General features: G+C 34.7%; 2 protein-coding genes across 4 annotated transcripts in view; one reads left to right on the top strand and one right to left on the bottom strand.

Annotated features, from left to right (window-relative positions):
- Positions 1–599: 599 nt before the first annotated feature.
- On the bottom strand, positions 600–14,400 carry LOC125663532 (uncharacterized). Of its 3 annotated transcripts, XM_056152961.1 has the most exons (8): positions 14,283–14,376; positions 12,391–12,704; positions 11,431–11,628; positions 10,926–11,111; positions 10,164–10,190; positions 7,344–7,496; positions 6,144–6,239; positions 600–6,039 (listed from the first exon to the last, which is right to left on the bottom strand). In XM_056152961.1, exons 2-8 carry the CDS (start codon positions 12,398–12,400, stop codon positions 4,364–4,366), a joined length of 2,346 nt encoding a protein of 781 aa, XP_056008936.1. In that variant the 5' UTR covers positions 12,401–12,704; positions 14,283–14,376; the 3' UTR covers positions 600–4,363. The 3 variants fall into 3 exon arrangements, with proteins under 3 accessions (XP_056008936.1, XP_056008937.1, XP_048751744.2); XM_056152962.1 differs by lacking the exon at positions 12,391–12,704 and having other exon boundaries at positions 14,283–14,400; XM_048895787.2 differs by lacking the exon at positions 10,164–10,190.
- Positions 14,401–14,466: 66 nt separating this feature from the next.
- LOC125663521 (CTD nuclear envelope phosphatase 1-like) overlaps positions 14,467–19,058 on the top strand; it is a 17,360-nt gene continuing 12,768 nt past the window's right edge. Inside the window, exon 1 of the mRNA XM_048895779.2 lies at positions 14,467–14,714. Coding sequence (XP_048751736.1) covers positions 14,616–14,714 — 99 coding nt within the window. The 5' untranslated portion in view covers positions 14,467–14,615. The remainder of the gene's footprint in view (positions 14,715–19,058) is intronic.

The following is a 19,058-nucleotide window of genomic DNA, read 5'->3' as shown; positions in this document are numbered from 1 at the left end:
TTTCCCTATATATTTGTGTGTAAAACCTTGATCCCCCCTTGGGGTACCATCCTATCCCCAGGGGCCATGATTTGAACAAACTTGAATCCGCACTATGTCAGAAAGTTTTCATGTAAAAATCAGCTTTTCTGACTCAGTGGTTCTTGAGAAGAAGATTTTTAAAGATTTTTCCTATATATTTGTATGTAAAATTTTGATCCCCCCTTGTGGCCCCATCCTTCCACCGGGGGCCATGATTTGAACAAACTTGAATCTGCAATATGTCAGGAAGCTTTCAGGTAAATTTCAGCTCTTCTGGCCCAGTGGTTCTTGAGAAGAAGATTTTTAAATGACCCTGCCCTATTTTTGCATTTTTGTGATTATCTCTCCTTTGAAAGGGACATGGCCCTTCATTTGAACAAACTTGAAAGCCCTTCACCCAAGGATGCTTTTGGCCATGTTTGGTTGATATTGGCCCAGTGGTTCTGGAGAAGAAGTCGAAAATGTGAAAAGTTTAACAGACAGACGGACAGACAGACAGACACACGACAGACAAAAAGCAATCAGAAAAGCTCACTTGAACCTTCGGTTCAGGTGAGCTAAAAATGAACTACAATACCTTTTTGTGTTTATATTTATTTATCTGTATAAACAGAAGTTGAAATATTTCGGTAGCAATACAGTGCTATAACAATTGTTCTAATTATCATCTGTGCAAATTCTCCAGTTCTTACTAAAAAAAATTCCTCCTCCCTGATTGCAAACTGTGCTCAATGATAATTATATCATTCAAAAACTGATCAAAAGTATATCATTGAAAAAAAAATTGCCATAGGTGTGCATGATTAATACCTCTGCAGGAAATAAATCATTTTTTTTTTCTAGTTTATATCATTAGCATTCAATTATATTTAAATCTTTCCATTAAATTACACTTCATACATGTATATAGTTATTTTAAGTATTCAATATTATTTTATACCAATTCTTTTAAAAATTCTTGATCCGACTTATTTCTTAGCCTTCAGAGTCCTAATCAAAATGCATACAAAAAGCACTGTCCGCAACATTCTAACAAACCTTAACAAAACCCGACTCAATGCTGAATAGTTCCTTATATGTATATCAAAATATAATATCATTATAAAATATGTATTGCACAGTCAAGAAAATATGTATAAGAATTTAAAATCATAATCAAAGAAAAGACTATTAACTTAATACACATTGATACAACAACACAAGCTCTCCTGCTACATTGTCTCAAATCAGCTTCAAGCAAGAAGAAAAATAAAATAAATCTCAGAAACAACAACTAGCGATTGCAAATTGAACTTCTCAAAAGTATGCAAACTTGAGTAAAAACAAGAAAGTTGCACCTAATTTACCACAACTCTTCTCATGGATGGATAATATAAAAGATACATACACGTAATAATACAAAAGTAAAAATTACACATTTGTTGGGACCGTGTTTACAGATAAACAAGTGCACAAAAACAGTCTGCGTGGAACAAAATAGTGCTAAAACAAAGTTCTATCATCAATTGTTACGGAATACTTATTTACAGTGCCATTTTGTATTTCTTTAATTTATTTTGGTAACTGTTGTTTGCCTCAATATTATAAATGCATCAAACCTTTAAACAATGATATATTTTTTAGTCTACATGTACATGAATATAAAACTGTCGTTCATTACAAATGTGTATCAATATGCTCTCGTTGTTTCTTAAATTATAAATCAATAGGGAGTATAAATATATATATATATAAATATATTTGTATATAAATGTATAATTATAAATTTCAATATACAGTTAAAACTACAGATTATCAAGTTTCTGAAGGATGGCTGAACAAGAGGCCTATGGACCACATCGCTGACCCGAGTCTGGACCACATCACTGACCCGAGTCTGGACCACATCGCTGACCCGAGTCACTTATGTTGTTCAGCTGTTGTGATCTTCAAAGACTTTTTTTTTTTAAGAACTAGGTCACATCGATCATTGATACACAAATTATGAATTCTATGTTTATGCATTCATATATCTTTAAATTAGTGTTTACTTACAATGAGGGGTCATATTGCCACAAATAAATGCAAAAAGGCTTGTATAACTTGTTGTGACATATGGCTATCAAGCAAAACAAGAAAATCTGGTATGGGCTAGCTAATATGAAATTCGTTCCTGCACAGAATTAAAGCATGGAATTAAAATGTGATACAGTTCACTGGATTATTTATACGACTGTCCAATGAATAATCTATACTAAAATATCTGAATGCGAAAACACAACAAACCGGCTGAGGGTGAAAACATGTCCAGGATATACATGCATTCTCTGTCTCACTGATGTCAATGTTTACAATTAGATTCATGTGGAAATGATCACATAATTCAGGCTTTTACAGACTTTTGATGAGACCTTGATGAGGAGCATGACCCATTTTCAAATACTTACCATGCTTTTTCAACCATAAAAAGTGCGATATTAACTTTTTTTTTACAATAAAATATTTACCTAAAAAATCATAGCACTATTTGTTTCATGTTTAAGGATTTTTAAGTAGTCGATATATTTAAACACACATCCAGAAATACTTAATTTGCATACATCATGTATTCATGCACACCATATATAGTTCTTTAAACGTAATGAGGTGTCAAATTTAAATTACATTACATGTATTATGAAAATATCAATGTATGCTATGTCTTCAAAACTTAATGAAGCACATCAAATTTTGATGATTTTCCTACACCGGATTTACAAGATTAGAAACTTTAATACAAGGTTTAAAAAAGACTTTGTCACAAGGAATTTATTTATGACATGTGACAGCCCTATCACTCATTATTTGAATGAGTAAATTCAGGGTTTTGAAATTTGGGTCAAACTCCAAGGTCAAAATCACAAGGCCAACAGTCATGTATGAAATTAAAGGCCTTACCATAAGGAATCTTTATGCAAATTATGAAAGCCCTAACTTAAAGAGTTCAGGATATATTGAATAAATAAAGTTTTCTTTAAAGTTTGTCAAACTCCAAGGTCAAGGTCACAAAGTTAAAAACTTTGGTACGGAAGAAAATATCATGTCACAAGGAATATGTAATAAAATATGAAAGCCCTATCATTTACCACTTAAACGTTATGAGCAAGGTTAAAGTTTCAGACAGACAGACAATGACAAAATGATAAGCCCCTGACTATAGTCGCAGGAGTATAAAAAATTAAATAATTTTTTTGTATATTCCCATAAAACTTTTATCCCCTATTGTGGCCCCATGCTACACCCAGAGGCCTTGATTTGAAGGGGAAAAAACTTCAATCTACTCTATGTCAGGAAACTTTCATGTAAATTTCAACTTTGCTGACCCAGTGGTTCATGAAAAGAAGAATTTTAAAGATTTTTCCTACATATCAGCATGCAAAACTTTGATCCCCTATTGTGGCCCCACCCTACCTCTCAGAACCACGATTTGAACAAACTTGAATCTACTCTTATATCAGAAAGCTTTCATGTAATTATCAGTTTTTCTGGGTCAGCACTTCTTGAGGAGATTTTTCCTATATCTCAACATAAAACTTTAATCCCATATTGTGGCCCCACCCTACCTCTGGGGACCATTATTTGAACAAATTTGGATCTCCTCTATCTCAGGAAGCTTTCATTTACGTAGAAGTATAAATTTTTCTGGCCAAATGGTTTTTGACTTTTAAGAAAATTTTGTTCATATATTTGCATGCAAAAATTAGAGCCCCTATTGTGGCCCCACCCTACTTTTTAACAAACCTGGATATCTGCACTATGTCAGAAAGCTGTCATGTAAATTTCAACTCTTCTGCCTGAGTGGTTCTTGAGAAAAATATCTTTAAATGACTCCACCCTATTTTTGCCTTTTCATGATTATCTCCCCTTGAAAGGGGTATGACCCTTCATTTGAATAAACTTGAATCCCCTTCACCCAAGGATGAGTTGTACCAAGTTTGATTGAAATTGGCCCAGTGGTTCTGGAAAAGACGATGAAAATGAGAAAATTTTATGGACAGACGGACGACAAACAAAAGGTGATCAGAAAAGCTCACTTGAGCTTTCAGCTCAGGTGAGCTAAAAAGGCAACCCTTAATCAGGAACTTTTTTCCAAAATAAAGCAATGGAGTTCTACTGCCCCCTGTCTAATACAATTTTATAGTTTGTGAAGTCCTAGCTTGTAAAACTGATCCCAGTTAACTAAGAATGGCTCTCCTAAATGTTCATATAAAAGTTCAAGGCCATCTTTCAGAAATCCTTTTTCTTGTTATTTAGTACATCAGAATTATTCCTAATCTAAATTAAATGAACCTTTAAAGATAAATGAATATTTGTTGTACATGTATCAAACTTCACTGATCATGTGATCATTTTTACTTGTAAATGGAACAAATGGTAAAGTGAATTCTGACATTTCACTAGAGTCATCCCCACTCTCGTACAAACTATCCTCGATAAAAACTTGCTGAGGAATGGGCCTCATGGCTGTTAGATTGGAGGACAAATCATCACTCGGCATCAAAACAACATGACTTCTGCTAGAGTCATGAGTCTTCTCCGATAATTCTACATTTTTTAACTCGGATTCTAAGTTTTCTAATTCAATTATCACAGAATCAGTATCACCAATATCAATAGCTGTTTCTTGACCTGAAGTCTTGGCACTAGGAACATGAATGTCAGCAGTCACTTGGAATTTTCCATCTTTTGTCTTAACAGGTTTGTCAAAAGATTCCAAATCGATTGACACAGACCCTTTGGTAGATTTTCTCTTTTTGTTGCTACTTCTTGGTTTGGTAGAAGTCACCTCCTCTCTTGGCACCCTGGCTTTAAAACTTTTGTCAAGTGACCTTGACACACCACTGTCGGAGTCAGTCACAACAATTACAGGAAGGGTTTTCAGATCCTTTGATTTACTTTCCATCTTGACAGCCTTGGGTTTCTTAAGGTTTTTAATTTTGGACTGCATTAACCCAAGTGTAGTTTCCATTGGAAGACATACTGGAGCATATCCTTGTTTTGGACCCTCATTCTCATCCAGAGGAATTTCAACAGTTTGCATTGGTAAGTCATAATAGTCCCATGTAGGGGTTTCTGGCCTTGACCCAGACTTTTGTTTGACTTCATTATACTTCCAATCCTCTACTCCAATTGAAACACTGGTAGCATCTGAATCTGTCCTTGAGTCAGAGGATTCTTTCAACTTTTCAACCTTTGTTTTCATTTTGACAGATTTCACAATGGATGAAAAGTGTGATTTTCTGTTCTGTTCAGCCATATCATCTGTCATGTCTGTGATTTCTATCACATTAGAAATGCTACTGTAATCAGATTCATTGAGTTCTTCTTCAACAAATTCACCAGGAATCATAACTCTAGCAGACCTGTTCTCCTTATCATAACGTCCGACCACCATATCTAAAACTTCATCGCATTCTTCACCAATATTCAAAACAACATTACGGGGAGTGATGGCATCTTTCACTATGGTAACACCTTTGAGATCAGGGTCACTTGCTGCTCTGTCAGAATATTCTGAAAAGTCACTCTCAGAGAGATTCCTGAAGTTTGGATTGCTATAAAAGATTTTGGCAGAATTTGTTATCTGGAGTTCAGAAGCACAATATACCCTCATATTAACAGGAATGGTGTGGTTCACACAAGGAATCAAGGGATACTTCTCTCTGACAATCTTTTTAACTGCCTCCTTAAGTGACATGTGAAACAGCCCAATGAGGAAAGATCTTTTGCTGTATTTTTGAGTAATACACACTTCTATCTGTACGCTCTTTTCTTTCACTACAGCAGCAGAGATGCCTTCATACTCCAGTTTCTTAGAAAATTTAAAAGAGGAAGGAGAAAAAACATGCTGGATACCTCCTTTCATTGCGGAGGTTGTGGATTTGATATGGGCTTCAGAACGATCAACTTTTAATTCTTCTGTCTTTCTTTTGGAATCTTTCTTTCTATCAGGCATAAGGAAACTTTTTATGTAAATGGAATTGATGTTTGAGGTCTGAGCTACAAAAAAAATGAACATTTTCCATCAATAGAATTAAACAAACTGTGAAATTTTGAAAACAATCAGCAGATCCCAACAATAGGATAATAAGTAGTGCACTTACGAGGAGGAAGCAAAAGGTCACTGATTTGCCAAACTTTTATTTTCAAACTTTCTTTGTGAGAGTGGTACTCAAACGTCAGGTGAAGATAACCCATGGCTGTCAAATAATTATAGAACAATTCATACTAAACTGTACAAAAACTGTAGTTTTGCTAATTTACACTGATTTAAAACTCATCTGTCTTCTAAATACACAATTTCATTGGGTTTCTCAAGATTTTAGTGTCTCATGCTCTGTCATCATTTGTGGTTAATTGATTGGTTGTTTGTTTTATGTCCTGTCTAGAATTTTTCACTCATGTTGATACATCACCAGCTGTAGGTGAAGTACCACAAACATAGACCATATGCTCAGGGTTATAGCAGTGCTTTAACGTGCCAATGCCTGCCACGACACAGGACCTCCATTTATAAGGTCATATCTGAAACATCCGTCATTTTCACTTCTAAATGCTGAACGTTCGGCGAAGGAGCAATCACTACCTATATTTATGTCTTAGGTTTGATACGCCTGTGGCACAAGCGGGGCTCAAACTCATGACCTCCCAGTTATGAAGCAAACACTCAACCACTGAGATACCGCAACTGGTCTCATCATTTGTGACTGTACATAGAGTACTTAATGCATATACATTGAAGAATTAGCTGTTTGAGTATGTGGTTTTATGTCAATTTGATCATATTTTGGCAGCAAATCTATTGAAACTGAAACTGTTTTTATTTGATTTAACGCCTAATTTTACACAGAGTATTCAATGGCGTTGTACATGTATAATATAAAAAGCTTTAAAAGAATAAACAATACATCATATACATGCAAACACTCTACATCTACTAAACTAAAAACATGTACATTAAAACTGTCTAAACAAATGTGTTTTCAATTTGGCTTTGAAAGTATGTAAAGATTTGGACTGTCTTATTTCAGCCGATAAACTGTTCCACAGTCTCGGACCAATGGTTCCGAAACTTCTGTCACTGAAAGTTTTACACCTGTTAAAAGGAACAATGTAGCAACTCTCAGAAGATTGAGCGGAGTGCAACTTTTAATATGGTACCTGTTTCGTTAAAAGTTCTGTTAAATACAATGTAGTCACAATAGGTGTACATTGATATATATTGCATAGCAAGAGACTGTACTCCTTGACAAGGACCAACAATTCATATCCTAATCAACACACACAAGAACTGTTTTAAATACCTGGTGGTTTGACGTCCTCTGCTTGTCCAAGTTCAGTTTCTTGTGGCAGTGCATTTGAAGAATCATGTGACTGTTCACATGATTTGTCTTTGACCTCTTCTTGGAGCTGTTTCTTGACTTCCTTTGATGACATAACCATAAGGTCCTTGACTTCTGTTTCAGATAGAAGTGGTAAAAACTCAAAGTTTCTATTTATTATGAAGCAAACCTGTGTAACTTCATACCCCACCCCCATCCCCAAAAAACTGTTGGCATTTTTCTAAAAGAAATGTAAGTTTATTCCCTTCACTACAAAAAAATGACTAGTCTTGCTTTGTAAAACATAAATTGCAACTTCTGAAAAATTATATTATCAATTTACCAGAAGAATAGTCATCATAATTTATAGATATTGTTAACAGGAATTATCATGACTATACAGACTGTATCTACTAATGAATGTTAGGTAAATCAAATCAGCAACTAGTTTTAAGATACATGTACTACCTTACTGGTTATAGTGAGATTTTTTTTTATACATTTATGAATTTTCTCTGTATGAATACACTGAGAAGTACATTAGGACTTCATGCCAAGACTTTAATTAAGAATCCAAAAGTTTTTCTTATGAATTACATAATTTACTATGAAATAAGTATTCTACTGACACCTATGGGGTTTCTTCCAACCAGTATTCATGAAATGGGTTCTGAGTCCATAGAAAAGTTGTATATGCAATTATACTGAGGCTTAAAGCATTACTCTATATATATCAGGACAATTTTGTTATTTCATTTAGAAAACTATTAGGCTATGCTTCTAGAGGGGAACTTTTTAAAAGTTCTGATTTCCTTTGAAGCTCTGCACCTGCAACTTTATTATTCAAAATAAAAAGAGACTGGTGATCCCACACATGCATGAGGAAAATGGAGATTTCTACATTCCTCTCTGCTGAGAATATCACAAATATCGGTGATATCAGCGATGTGCTAAATGAAACCAACAAAATCCGAAGCAAGAGAATTCAAAGACTGCAAACCTCTGCACAGGCTCCAAAATCTGTCTGCAACTGTTCTCAATCACAGATCACTTTCAAGCTTTTTAAAATCAACTGATGCTCTTCCCAGTCACTAATTTTTCATGAAAATTTAAATGTCTTTGCAATTTTGTCTACAGATAAGCACAACTAAACAGGACTGGATTTGAAACATTATTTTAACCTAATGAAGGTCATAACATTTTTTCTAAAATTATATTTTCATCTCCTCTATATTATATTAATGTTACCATACTTCATATACTGTGGAATAATCATTGTTTGTAAGGGATTGATGTTCGTGGATTTCCCATGAATTTACGTGCCCTCGAACATTATTTTAAACCAAGTAGAGTTATCTCTCCTAGTGATATTGTATCGCTTACCCACGAAATTACGTGCCCAAGAACCAGCAAAAATTTGCTTACCCACGAAAATTGGCCCCCACAAATTGAAATTATTCCACAGTATCTGCCTGACTAGCTCAGTGGCTAGATCAGCTATCGAGAAATGCAAGCGTCCCGGGTGCAATACCAATCTGATTAAAATAAGATCTTTGATCCGCTCCGTTATTGAACGGAGCGGATCAAAGATCTTATTTTAATCAGATTGGGTGCAATACCTGATCTCAATTGATTCAAAGATTTGTCTCCCTTTGCTACAAGACTTTATCGTAATGTCCATATATACAACCTTCTGTAATTACAGAATAGCTGACTCTATATTTTTACTTCTCACAACCAGAAACAATCAAAATATGCTAACTCTAAAACAGATCTGGTAATATACCCCTAGTTTTTTGTTAGAAACAAAACAGCTAGGATGCAAGTGAAATGTAAAATTATACATTATTGAGAAACGTCTCATATGTCCTTATGGAAGATGAAAGAACACATGGAGGCAGAGAGCTAAGTAAGACAGACAAACAGAAGGAACAAATGATGCAGAATTTACTGCATTCATTAATTTGTATAATTCTTAGAGTTCATGGATTAGCATTATGCATGGTTCACTGCTTTGATTTTATTTGCTACTATAAGTCAATGCTTCCTATCTTAAGTCAGTATATACATGCAGATAAGGCTGCAATGGGTACCAGAAATAACTGAAAACTGTGGGTTGTTTTGTTTAAGGGGTCGGATTGTTTGGGTTGGGATTGTTCGGGTCGGGTTCGGATCTGGTTTTTATGATAGAATCATTATTAGAAATCTGTTTGAACAATGACAGTAAAATATGTCAAGACACATTTAGAATATGCCACATGATCAACATCGTCAATGACAAAACATTGAAAGCATGGAATGGAAACAAGTAGAAGTGACAATGCTGTTTCTAGTATCATGATGGATGTCAAGAGTCTAAACCAGAGTCCACATCTGTGAGTAATCATATTGTAACAAAATACAATAAAGGTTTTTGATTTTAACTTGTATACTAGATTTTTAAAATAGTTATATAGACCCGAACTGAAATACCCGAACCCGAATTAAAAAATCCTGAACCGACCTGACCTGAAAATTATTGGAACCATGACAATCCTATCTTCAGACAATTTTTTTTTCATTCCATACATTTCATGCTAACCATGCAGACTCAATATCATTTTGAGAAACCCCCTGTTTTGTAGATGTACTGCACTGAACAGTTATAACCACATCCCTACGAGAGGAGATACTGAACATGGATAGTAGTCAGTGCAGGGCCTTTACATATGAGTATGTTATTACAATTCTGTTTCTTCTAAGAGACTGAATAATATGTTATATATAGTATCTTCTTCTACACAGAGTTGATGATTTACAAACCCTTGTCTTCACTAGTTCTGTCTCTTGCTGTTGAAAATGTTGGAAGAAATGTACATCTACATAAATGATTTGAATACTTTATGAATAATAACTTTTTAAAAAAATTCTTTCTCTCTCTCTTGCTCTTAATTGTTGAATAAAATATTATTTAAAAGGACTGGTTCACGATATTTGATAAAAATATTTTTCATTTTTGATGGTAAACATTAAAAATATAACTCATTTAATGTTGACAGCCAAAATTTTGACTTTCTGAATGCAAGAATAAAAGCAATATTTTAGCCTTAAATCTGTGTTAAGTAAACAACAACTCGAGTCATTTTATGTATACAAACAAACAAGTGAAATATTGATTTTGTAATATAAAACATCTTGATTTTGCATAGTCACAAATTTTAACTTTTAGATGACACATTTACCCCAAAAATGCTTGAAATGTGAAAGATAATAATTAACTTAGATCGTTATCCATTTCTTTTGAAAAATTCGTAAACAATAACATACCGCAATCTTTGTTTACAAAACAAACAATAAAGTCTTTAAAATGAGCTTCTGTGATAATGTATAACCATAATTTTTATGTGAACTCTTTAAAAACACATTAGACAGTAGATTTTGATCATTAAAAGTGAAAAACAAAATTTTGGGGAAAATTGTGAATCAGTCCCTTTAAGGTAGATAAAATTCTTCAAATTTTCAAGTTAACTATTACGTCATATTTAGTTATAAAATTCACTATGTCTTGAAATATTTTTCACTCACTAAGCGATTCCAGCATACTGAAGCACTCTCCCGTCGCCAGATCCAGACATGATTTGCCGTCATTGTTCTTTGTGTCATAATGACCTCCAGCATCAATGAGGAGTTTCAGGCATTCTGCATAGTTTTCTTGTGCAGCATAATGAACTGCAGTGTTTCCTACCAACAGGTCTTTCTTGTTTGGATCACCTGATTTTAGACCAACACATTGAATAACAAGCTTCTCTTGTAGGCATGTTTTATCATACAAATGTACTTGATGTAAAAAATGTACTTGATGTAAAAGTATTTAAAATTTGTATTAGACTACAATCGATAAGGCTGATTAGACATGTATAAATTAATTGTATGATTCACTTCTTTTTTAAATATCAGGAAAATGCAATGAAAACTTATAAATCTTACTACATTGAAATGAAGCATTTTGATTTTTGAAGTAGAAAGCATTTAAATTGAATACTTTTGCCCTTTCAGAACGACAAACTTTTAGAGTGTGTAGTAACTTTACCTTTCTTGGCTATCAGTAATTTCAGTATGTCTAACTCCCCATTATTTGCTGCTTCATGAAGTGCACTCCACTGGTACAATCCAATAAGATTTGGGTCATATCCCTGTTGAAGTGCTAGCTTTACTTCGTCTAGGTCACCATAGCGAACAGCTTCATGTAATTTTGTGTCAAGTGTGCCTTCTAAGCTACCCATATATTCTGGAGAAAAAAGATGGTTTCCAGTATTACAATTGTGGTAGTGTTAGACATTGAATGGCATATGTTGTAATAGTCTTAAATTGTTAGTGTGTTAACCCATCATTAATGTAGCAGGTCTGGCATCCGTATAGTCCGTACTTCGTTTTATTTTATAGTGCCGATTTCGAAACGACTTAACTACACTATATTTAGAGATTTGAAAATAAACTCAGTAATAGTGAAAAGAAGATTAATAACACTTTACTTTATTACCAGAATAACAATGACAAATACACACTCCTAAAGCCTAGAATTTAGCCTAAAAACTATAAGGAAATTCTCTTAACCCATATACTTAATGTTAGTAAGTAACAAATTGTGTTTGTGAAACAGTGATGTCCCCAGATTACAATATTTTAGTGAATAATTTTCAAAATGAAAATTAGAGGTCAATTTCAAGGTCATAAAGTCAACAAACTTGGTACTGATGGAAAAGTTTTCTCACAAGAAATACACATACATGTATAAAATATGAAAGCAGTGCCTTGTGGTTTAATAGTTTAAAAGATATGGATTATATTAGAATTTTCAAAAAGTAGGTCAAAGGTCAATGTAATGGTCACCAGGTCAAGATTTTGGTCCCAATGGAAAGGTTTTGCCACAAGGAATACACTGTCACATGTCAAATATGAAAGCTGTGCTTCTTATGTTGTAAGAAATATGACCAAGTTTTTTTTTTTTGGAATTTTCAAAAAACTAGGTCATTGGTCAAGGTCAACAAACCTGGTATCATTGGAAAGGTTGGTTGATTGTATATTGTTTAATGTACCACTTGAGAATCTTTCCCTCATATGGAGACATCACCATTGCCGGTGAAAGGCTACAAAAGTTAGGCCTTTGCTTGGCACTTCCAGCCTTTGAGCAGGGAAGGGTCTTTATTGTGCAACACCTGCTGTGACACGGGGCCTTGGTTTTTGTGATCTCACCTAAAGGACCGCCCCATTCAGTCAGCTCTTACAACAAGCAAGGGGTACTGTCTGTACTGAGAACCTATTTTAACTCAGATCCCCATGGGAATCATTGGAAAGGTCTTCTCACTAAAAATGCACATGCTTAATATAAAAACAATACCACTTACAATTTGAAAGATATGCCTTAAAATTTTCTAAACATAGGTCAAAGATCAATGTAAAGGTCACCAGGTTAAATTTTGGTACCAATGGAAAAGTCTTGCCACAAGGAATACACATGATGCAAATATGAAAGGTCTACCTCTTGTGGTAGGTTAAAGTTTTTTGCCACAGACTGACAGACAGGTAAAAAACTAGATGCCCCTGAACTTCGGGGGCATAAAAAGAGACAAAATATAGGGGGGAAACAGATGAACAAAATGTGATTCCAGTAAAAGTGCCAACAACATATGCAGTAGTCTTGAAGTTGTCCAGGCTGAATATCTCGCTATAGGGGAAGTGTTCCCAACTTCAGTACTAACCAGTCAGCCTGGACAACTTCAAGACTACACAAAAATTCCTATATTTCTGTGAAATTCCTATATTTTAGGGTAAGCAAGAAATGTTGGATTCTGAAGTAAAACCAGTACTGTATATTACAAACAATTTGTGTCATCTATTTGTAACTATACAACATTTACTTCAAAAAGGTGCTATATTTCTGAGGTTTGTCCTATATTTTTTGGACAAAAATTCACTTGACGCCCTGATATTTGATAGTGTTAATGACTGAATATTATTTCATGAACAATGAATAAAGAAGGAAAATGACAAGAAAAAGAGTTCTCTTGTTCAAATGATTACATTTCAACTTATTGATGTTGCAAAAATGGTGTCAGTTTGATGTTGATTGATTGATTGTATATTGTTAATGTCTTGCTCAAGAATTTTTTACTCATATGGAGACTTCATCATTGCCGGTGAAGGGTTGCAAAATTTAGGCCTATGCTCGGCTCTTATATGGCCTTTAAGCAGGGAGGGATCTTTATCATGCCACAACTGGTTTGACCCAGCTAGGGCCTCGGTTTTTGCGGTCTCATCCAAAGGACCGTCCCGTTTAGTCACCTCTTACGACAAGCAAGGGGTATTGAGGACCTATTATAACCCGGATCCCCATGGGATCATGAACGTCTGTGTGATGGTGAAATCTGACGTTGTGTAGACATTGAAATCTGACGTTGTGTAGACGTTGAAATCTGACGGTGTGTAGACGTTGAAATCTGACGTTGTGTAGACGTTGAAATCTGACATTGTGTAGACGTTTAAATCTAACGGTGTGTAGATGTCAGAAAAAGACGTCTAAAAAACTGTCATTTTCAACAACAATCCAACGTAAATCCAACGTCAGAAATTGACATCAATACAACGTCAATCCAACTAACTTTGCCTGCTGGGTATGTTGTTGGCACTTTTATGCTGCGCAAAGTGCGAAAATACTTCAGTGGTTTCAGCACTTGAACGGGAAGAAGAACCACTAGGCTGTTGTTGGTGTTGTGCTAGATAATCCAGCAGTCATAATTTGTATAAATAATGAAATTCATAAGTTACAGAGATATTTCGAACTACGCCCTATAAGGGAAAAGGATCAATAATTTTTATATGACCTACTGTAACCCCACATCATATACATTTGAGAATTCAATAATTTAAAAAATATATATTTACCGTTTCCAACTCCAAAATTACATCCATAATTTTGGTGTTCTTAAGTTGTTCTGCTTCAATGCCCGTGTTACTACTGACGCCATTTGCTAAAAAACATCACGCGGTGGGTAAAAGAATCCCGGTACTTATCTAGACTTTTCATGTTTAGTATGTCAGAAATTGAAAACTTCCGAAGTGTTCCGAAAAAAGTCGCAGAGAATGCTGGGAAATAAATGGCGCCTATCATTGTGGTGAAGCGGAGTGCAGGTTGTCCTTGAATTTGAAATAAACGACGTCTTCATGAGATACTTCAGTTGCGGCTCAATACTTAAAGCAAGATAGAAAGCTACACCCATGCTGAAGTTCATTGTAATGGGATTACGTGGATTTTTCTTGCTGGCAGCAAAGATTTGGAGTTTCCTGTGCTACTGTTTCAAAAGACAGGCCAGATCTGTAAGAACATCTTAACAAAGTGCTCGTTACATATTGTTTTAATTACTGATGTTAGTCTAACATCAATATTTAGTTGTTTTTCCAGAACAGTTTATTAAATTTTTAAGGATTTGATGAATAAGGCTAGTATTGACATGACATCCGCCTTAATTTTATATAGGCCTAGGCAGCAGAAAATATGTAAACATGTGTATGAAGTGAGGTGAATATGTAGAACAGTGCATTATTGTAAATATTATTGATCACAGACACACATTTGGATATGAATATTGTATAACCCCACTACCTTTGAAATATAGATTTATATTTTTATTATCATTATTTATTTTGTAACAGTATTCATGCCTACATCTTCACAAGTCAAGGGTTATCGATTTGTTGCCTTGCACTAACCCTTGACATCAGTGACTACCAAAAAGTTGGGCTCGTTCTGATTGTTTCCACTAAAGAGTGGGAACCAATGAGAATGTGGTTCTATTTATAAGAACGCGTAGTGAGAGATTCAAATAAAAACATGTGTATTGATACCTACAGTTTATGGCTATTTCAATCATTTAAGCAATATTGTCTTAAGCAGAAAGGTTTCCAAACTTGATCTACTATCAAGAAACATAATTAGTGGTGTAAATATTACAATTGCGCATGTTTAGGCCAACGACAAAAATTGTTGAGTTTCCGCCAACGTTCCAGAAAAAAATAGGGTAGGTGGGTAGGAAATAAATTTTATTTTTTTATTAAATTGCATTGCAAGTAAACTTTCAATCATAACATTTCACCTGTTATTGGCTGAGGATAATTTCTAGATGTTTTATAAGAAATAATATTTTTCAATAAAACATCTAGCATAAAACACAAAAGTTAACTCCTTTATGCCACTATGCTATACAATTACCAGCTATATTGTTTCTACATTTAGATTGGTTGTCATGGGAATACTACTATTGGATATGTTTGACAGGAAAATAATGTGATGGTTTTGAAAAAAAAAATTAAATCATCACCAAAATATGAACATCATTAACATATTTTAAGTTTATTAATACATTTCTGAATGTATTTTCATAATTTAAGGAACAAGGGTGGGAAGACAGTCTGGGCAGATCCCACTTATCCTAGTGGGATCCAACTCTTTTCCAGCTAAAACTTTTACCAGACATAATTTTTTATTTTAAAAAAAATCTGCACATATTTTTTTTTCTCTCGGCTCTCACCAGCCATCAACAACTCAGATGCGTTCACTGCTTTATTTGCGGCCTTTTTCATAGTGTTTTCAGTTGGAACTGCAGCAGAAACCATGGATGTGCATAAAAATTTGACAGACTGGACATTCATGTCTGTCACTCTGCATCATGACCTCCATATAAAACTAGGGTCCCCGTGTATATACAGCAATGCCCGCTGAAGCGATAGCATAAAACAGTGCATGGCTATAAATAGCCACCGTCTAAAAACACCATAGGGGTTGGCAATTTTAACAAAAGAAAGTCTACTATGGAAACATGACACTTGGCAAAGTTTCTCGACCGTCTGTTAACTTCAATTGTTAAATTACCGTTGCGTGAGGCACGCATTGGAGGTACTAGCCACTAGGTCAACCATCATGCCATGCTGCTAGTTACAATCATTATCAATGTTGTTGAAACACTTCAGACAATACCATGCAATTTTGTACATCATTAAAGCGTTTGAATGACTTCATCTTAATGTCTAACTGAAAAGAAAACCAAGAACCGGGAATATATTTTTCCGGGAAAATGACGATTTTTTTTTTAAATATCGAAAAACAATTCTAGGGTCGGGGTTATAATCTAGGGTCGGTTGGGTTAGCGGAAACACAACACATTTTATCAGTGGCCTTATCAATACAGCAGTATGAGATTGCGTCATTTATATCCATGTACACCATAACAAGATGCAGTGATTTCATTGGATGTTTTATTTATTATAGTGGATTGCATAATGGTCTATAAATGAGCCCAACTTTTATTTAGCAACTGATGTCAAGGGTTAGTGCGGTTGAATCCACACTTTGCTAAGTTATATCCCTTGCCAGCCAACTAATATAGGATACTTGATTCTGATGAAATGCTGTTAATTAACTTAATTTGAACTAAGCCGGATATACCCAGCAACGTGCTCGGCCATTATGACGATGTAGAGTACCTCTTTAATAATAATCAGCCATTTTGGGTGCCAAATCTGGAGCTTTCATCTATATGCAGTCTTCGACATTAACCGGTGGCCTGATGCCCGAGGCCAGTAAAATCGGGATCGGGCTTCTAAAAATATTTAACCCAGGAGTCTGGAGGGCCTGTAAATGTTTTATTGTATGTTTTATATATATTACAAATATAGCGCGAGATTGACTCAGACTTTGTCATGACTTACATGTAGCAATGAAATTTCGCATTGAAAAATGATCAACCATCCTGCCTTTTATGAAGTATAGGGAGGCACAGCACTGGAAGTTAATGTTAATATATAGTATGTGCATATATAAAAATTACATACACATACTATATATTTACATTAACTTCCAATGTCCGTGTTGGGATTCCCATAGGGTTTCGGATTAGAATAGGTCCTCAGTACCCCCTTACTTGTTGTAAGAGGCGACTAATAGGGGCGGTCCTTCGGATGAGACGACAAAAACCAAGGTCCCGTGTCACAGCAGGTGTGGCACGATAAAGATCCCTTCCTGCTCGATGGCCATAAGCGCCGAGCATAGGCCTAAATTATGTAGCCCTTCACCGGCAGTGGCGACGTTTCCATATGAGTGAAATATTTTCAACAGGGACGTAAAATAATATTCAACCCGTGTAGGGAGGGGGCTCGTCAGTGAAATTCCAAACCTCACAAGCGTATTTCACAATCACAACCATCAGATCCAAATAAATTTAAAAAAAAAAAAAAAAACATCAGTAGCACAAGGAGAAAAAGAGATCGAAAAGTTAAGCCCCATTGGACCGAGGGTGGGCCTTTGCTGAGATTTAATTCAGGAGAAAACAATGTTTTGTACGTGGTGTATACAAAACACAGTAGAACATGAGCTTCTGATGTCATCTGTTGAAAAATAAAATAAGATATAATAATGTCAGTTGTTCTTTAACTAAGGTCATTTGGATATGTATTTTCCTACAGTAGAACATGCTTGTACCTTGCAAATGACAAGTGGTCGAATTAGAAAAAAACATTTTGGGCCATTAAAATATTGTTCGGGCTTGCAAAATTATTATACTGAGAGGCCCGAAGGACCTGTGCTTCACAAAGTTTTTCGTGAAGACTGTATATGTACATGTATCTTTGATAGTGACACAACAAAACACACTTTCATGGGCAGTGCCATTACAGCTGACACTTTGAGTACCGGGAATATTTACGACGATTCCCATTGGTCCTCGAGAGGTCACTTAAGATCACGCATTTTAATGAGTTATGCGAAAATATCGGCCTTGTGACCCACGGTAGGTAATCGTAGAGCGACCGACCGTGAGTTTCCGAAGATGGACATACATATACAATATCATTTATTAACATCAGAAAATTGCAATTTTCCTTCAACAACATTATAAAAATTTCACAAAAACTGGTTAAAACAATTTAATAGTATTCATAATAATTTCATGAAACTGTTTCATTATAAAACTATTCAAAATTTCTGTAAGAAATAAGGAAAATCTATCGGATAATGGACTTGATAAAGGATTAAATGAAAACAGTTATTGTCTTTGAATTCAATATTTTGAAACATATTATTGAATATTTATATATATAACTTAGACTTTTGAAATATTTTATGTTTAAAAAACATTTTTACAGTAGACGTTGGAAAACACTAACAAAAGCATAATTCTAAATAAATCATTGATTTTGCAAATTCTTATGACATCACAGGAGGGTGGAACTACTTTAAGTGTGATTTCAAGAAACGAGGGCTTAAATATAAAGATCTAAAATCATCAGATATCATTTGTCTTATTGTCTACCACATGAACTTAATATTTTTCAACTTTTTTAATCAAGGTTGGGCGGTTAATACCGCCCCCGGTTTTAACCAGTGGTTTTAACCGTCCCGGTCAATAATCCCCAAGTGGTCAATACTGGTCAATTATGATTTAAACTGTCCATTTTCCTATTTTTGTACATTTCTTGCAAAGGTAAAGATAAATTAAGTCTTCATTATATGGATCAATTGTTGATTAATATTTTTCATTAGATAATCAAATGTAATTTCATAAGTTTAATATATTTGGTTTGCTGAAACTGACCGAAATATCTTCAGTACCTACCAGAGGGTCACAGTTCTATAGCATAGCTTGACGATTGGAGACAGACCTCTTATAT

This window comes from Ostrea edulis, chromosome 1, assembly GCF_947568905.1.
Source record: "Ostrea edulis chromosome 1, xbOstEdul1.1, whole genome shotgun sequence".
Lineage (NCBI taxonomy): Eukaryota > Metazoa > Mollusca > Bivalvia > Ostreida > Ostreidae > Ostrea > Ostrea edulis.
The sequence above is the reverse complement of the archived record's forward strand: the minus strand, read 5'-3'. Positions and strand labels throughout refer to the sequence as shown.

What these genes read in the sequence shown, in the direction of transcription:
- LOC125663532 (XM_056152961.1), bottom strand. An exon ending in AGAGGACGTCAAACCACCAG is followed by an intron (nt 6,240 to 7,343) that starts GTATTTAAAACA and finishes ATTATTTGACAG; the next exon opens with CCATGGGTTATCTTCACCTG. An exon ending in TGACCTTTTGCTTCCTCCTC is followed by an intron (nt 6,040 to 6,143) that starts GTAAGTGCACTA and finishes TTTTTTTTGTAG; the next exon opens with CTCAGACCTCAAACATCAAT.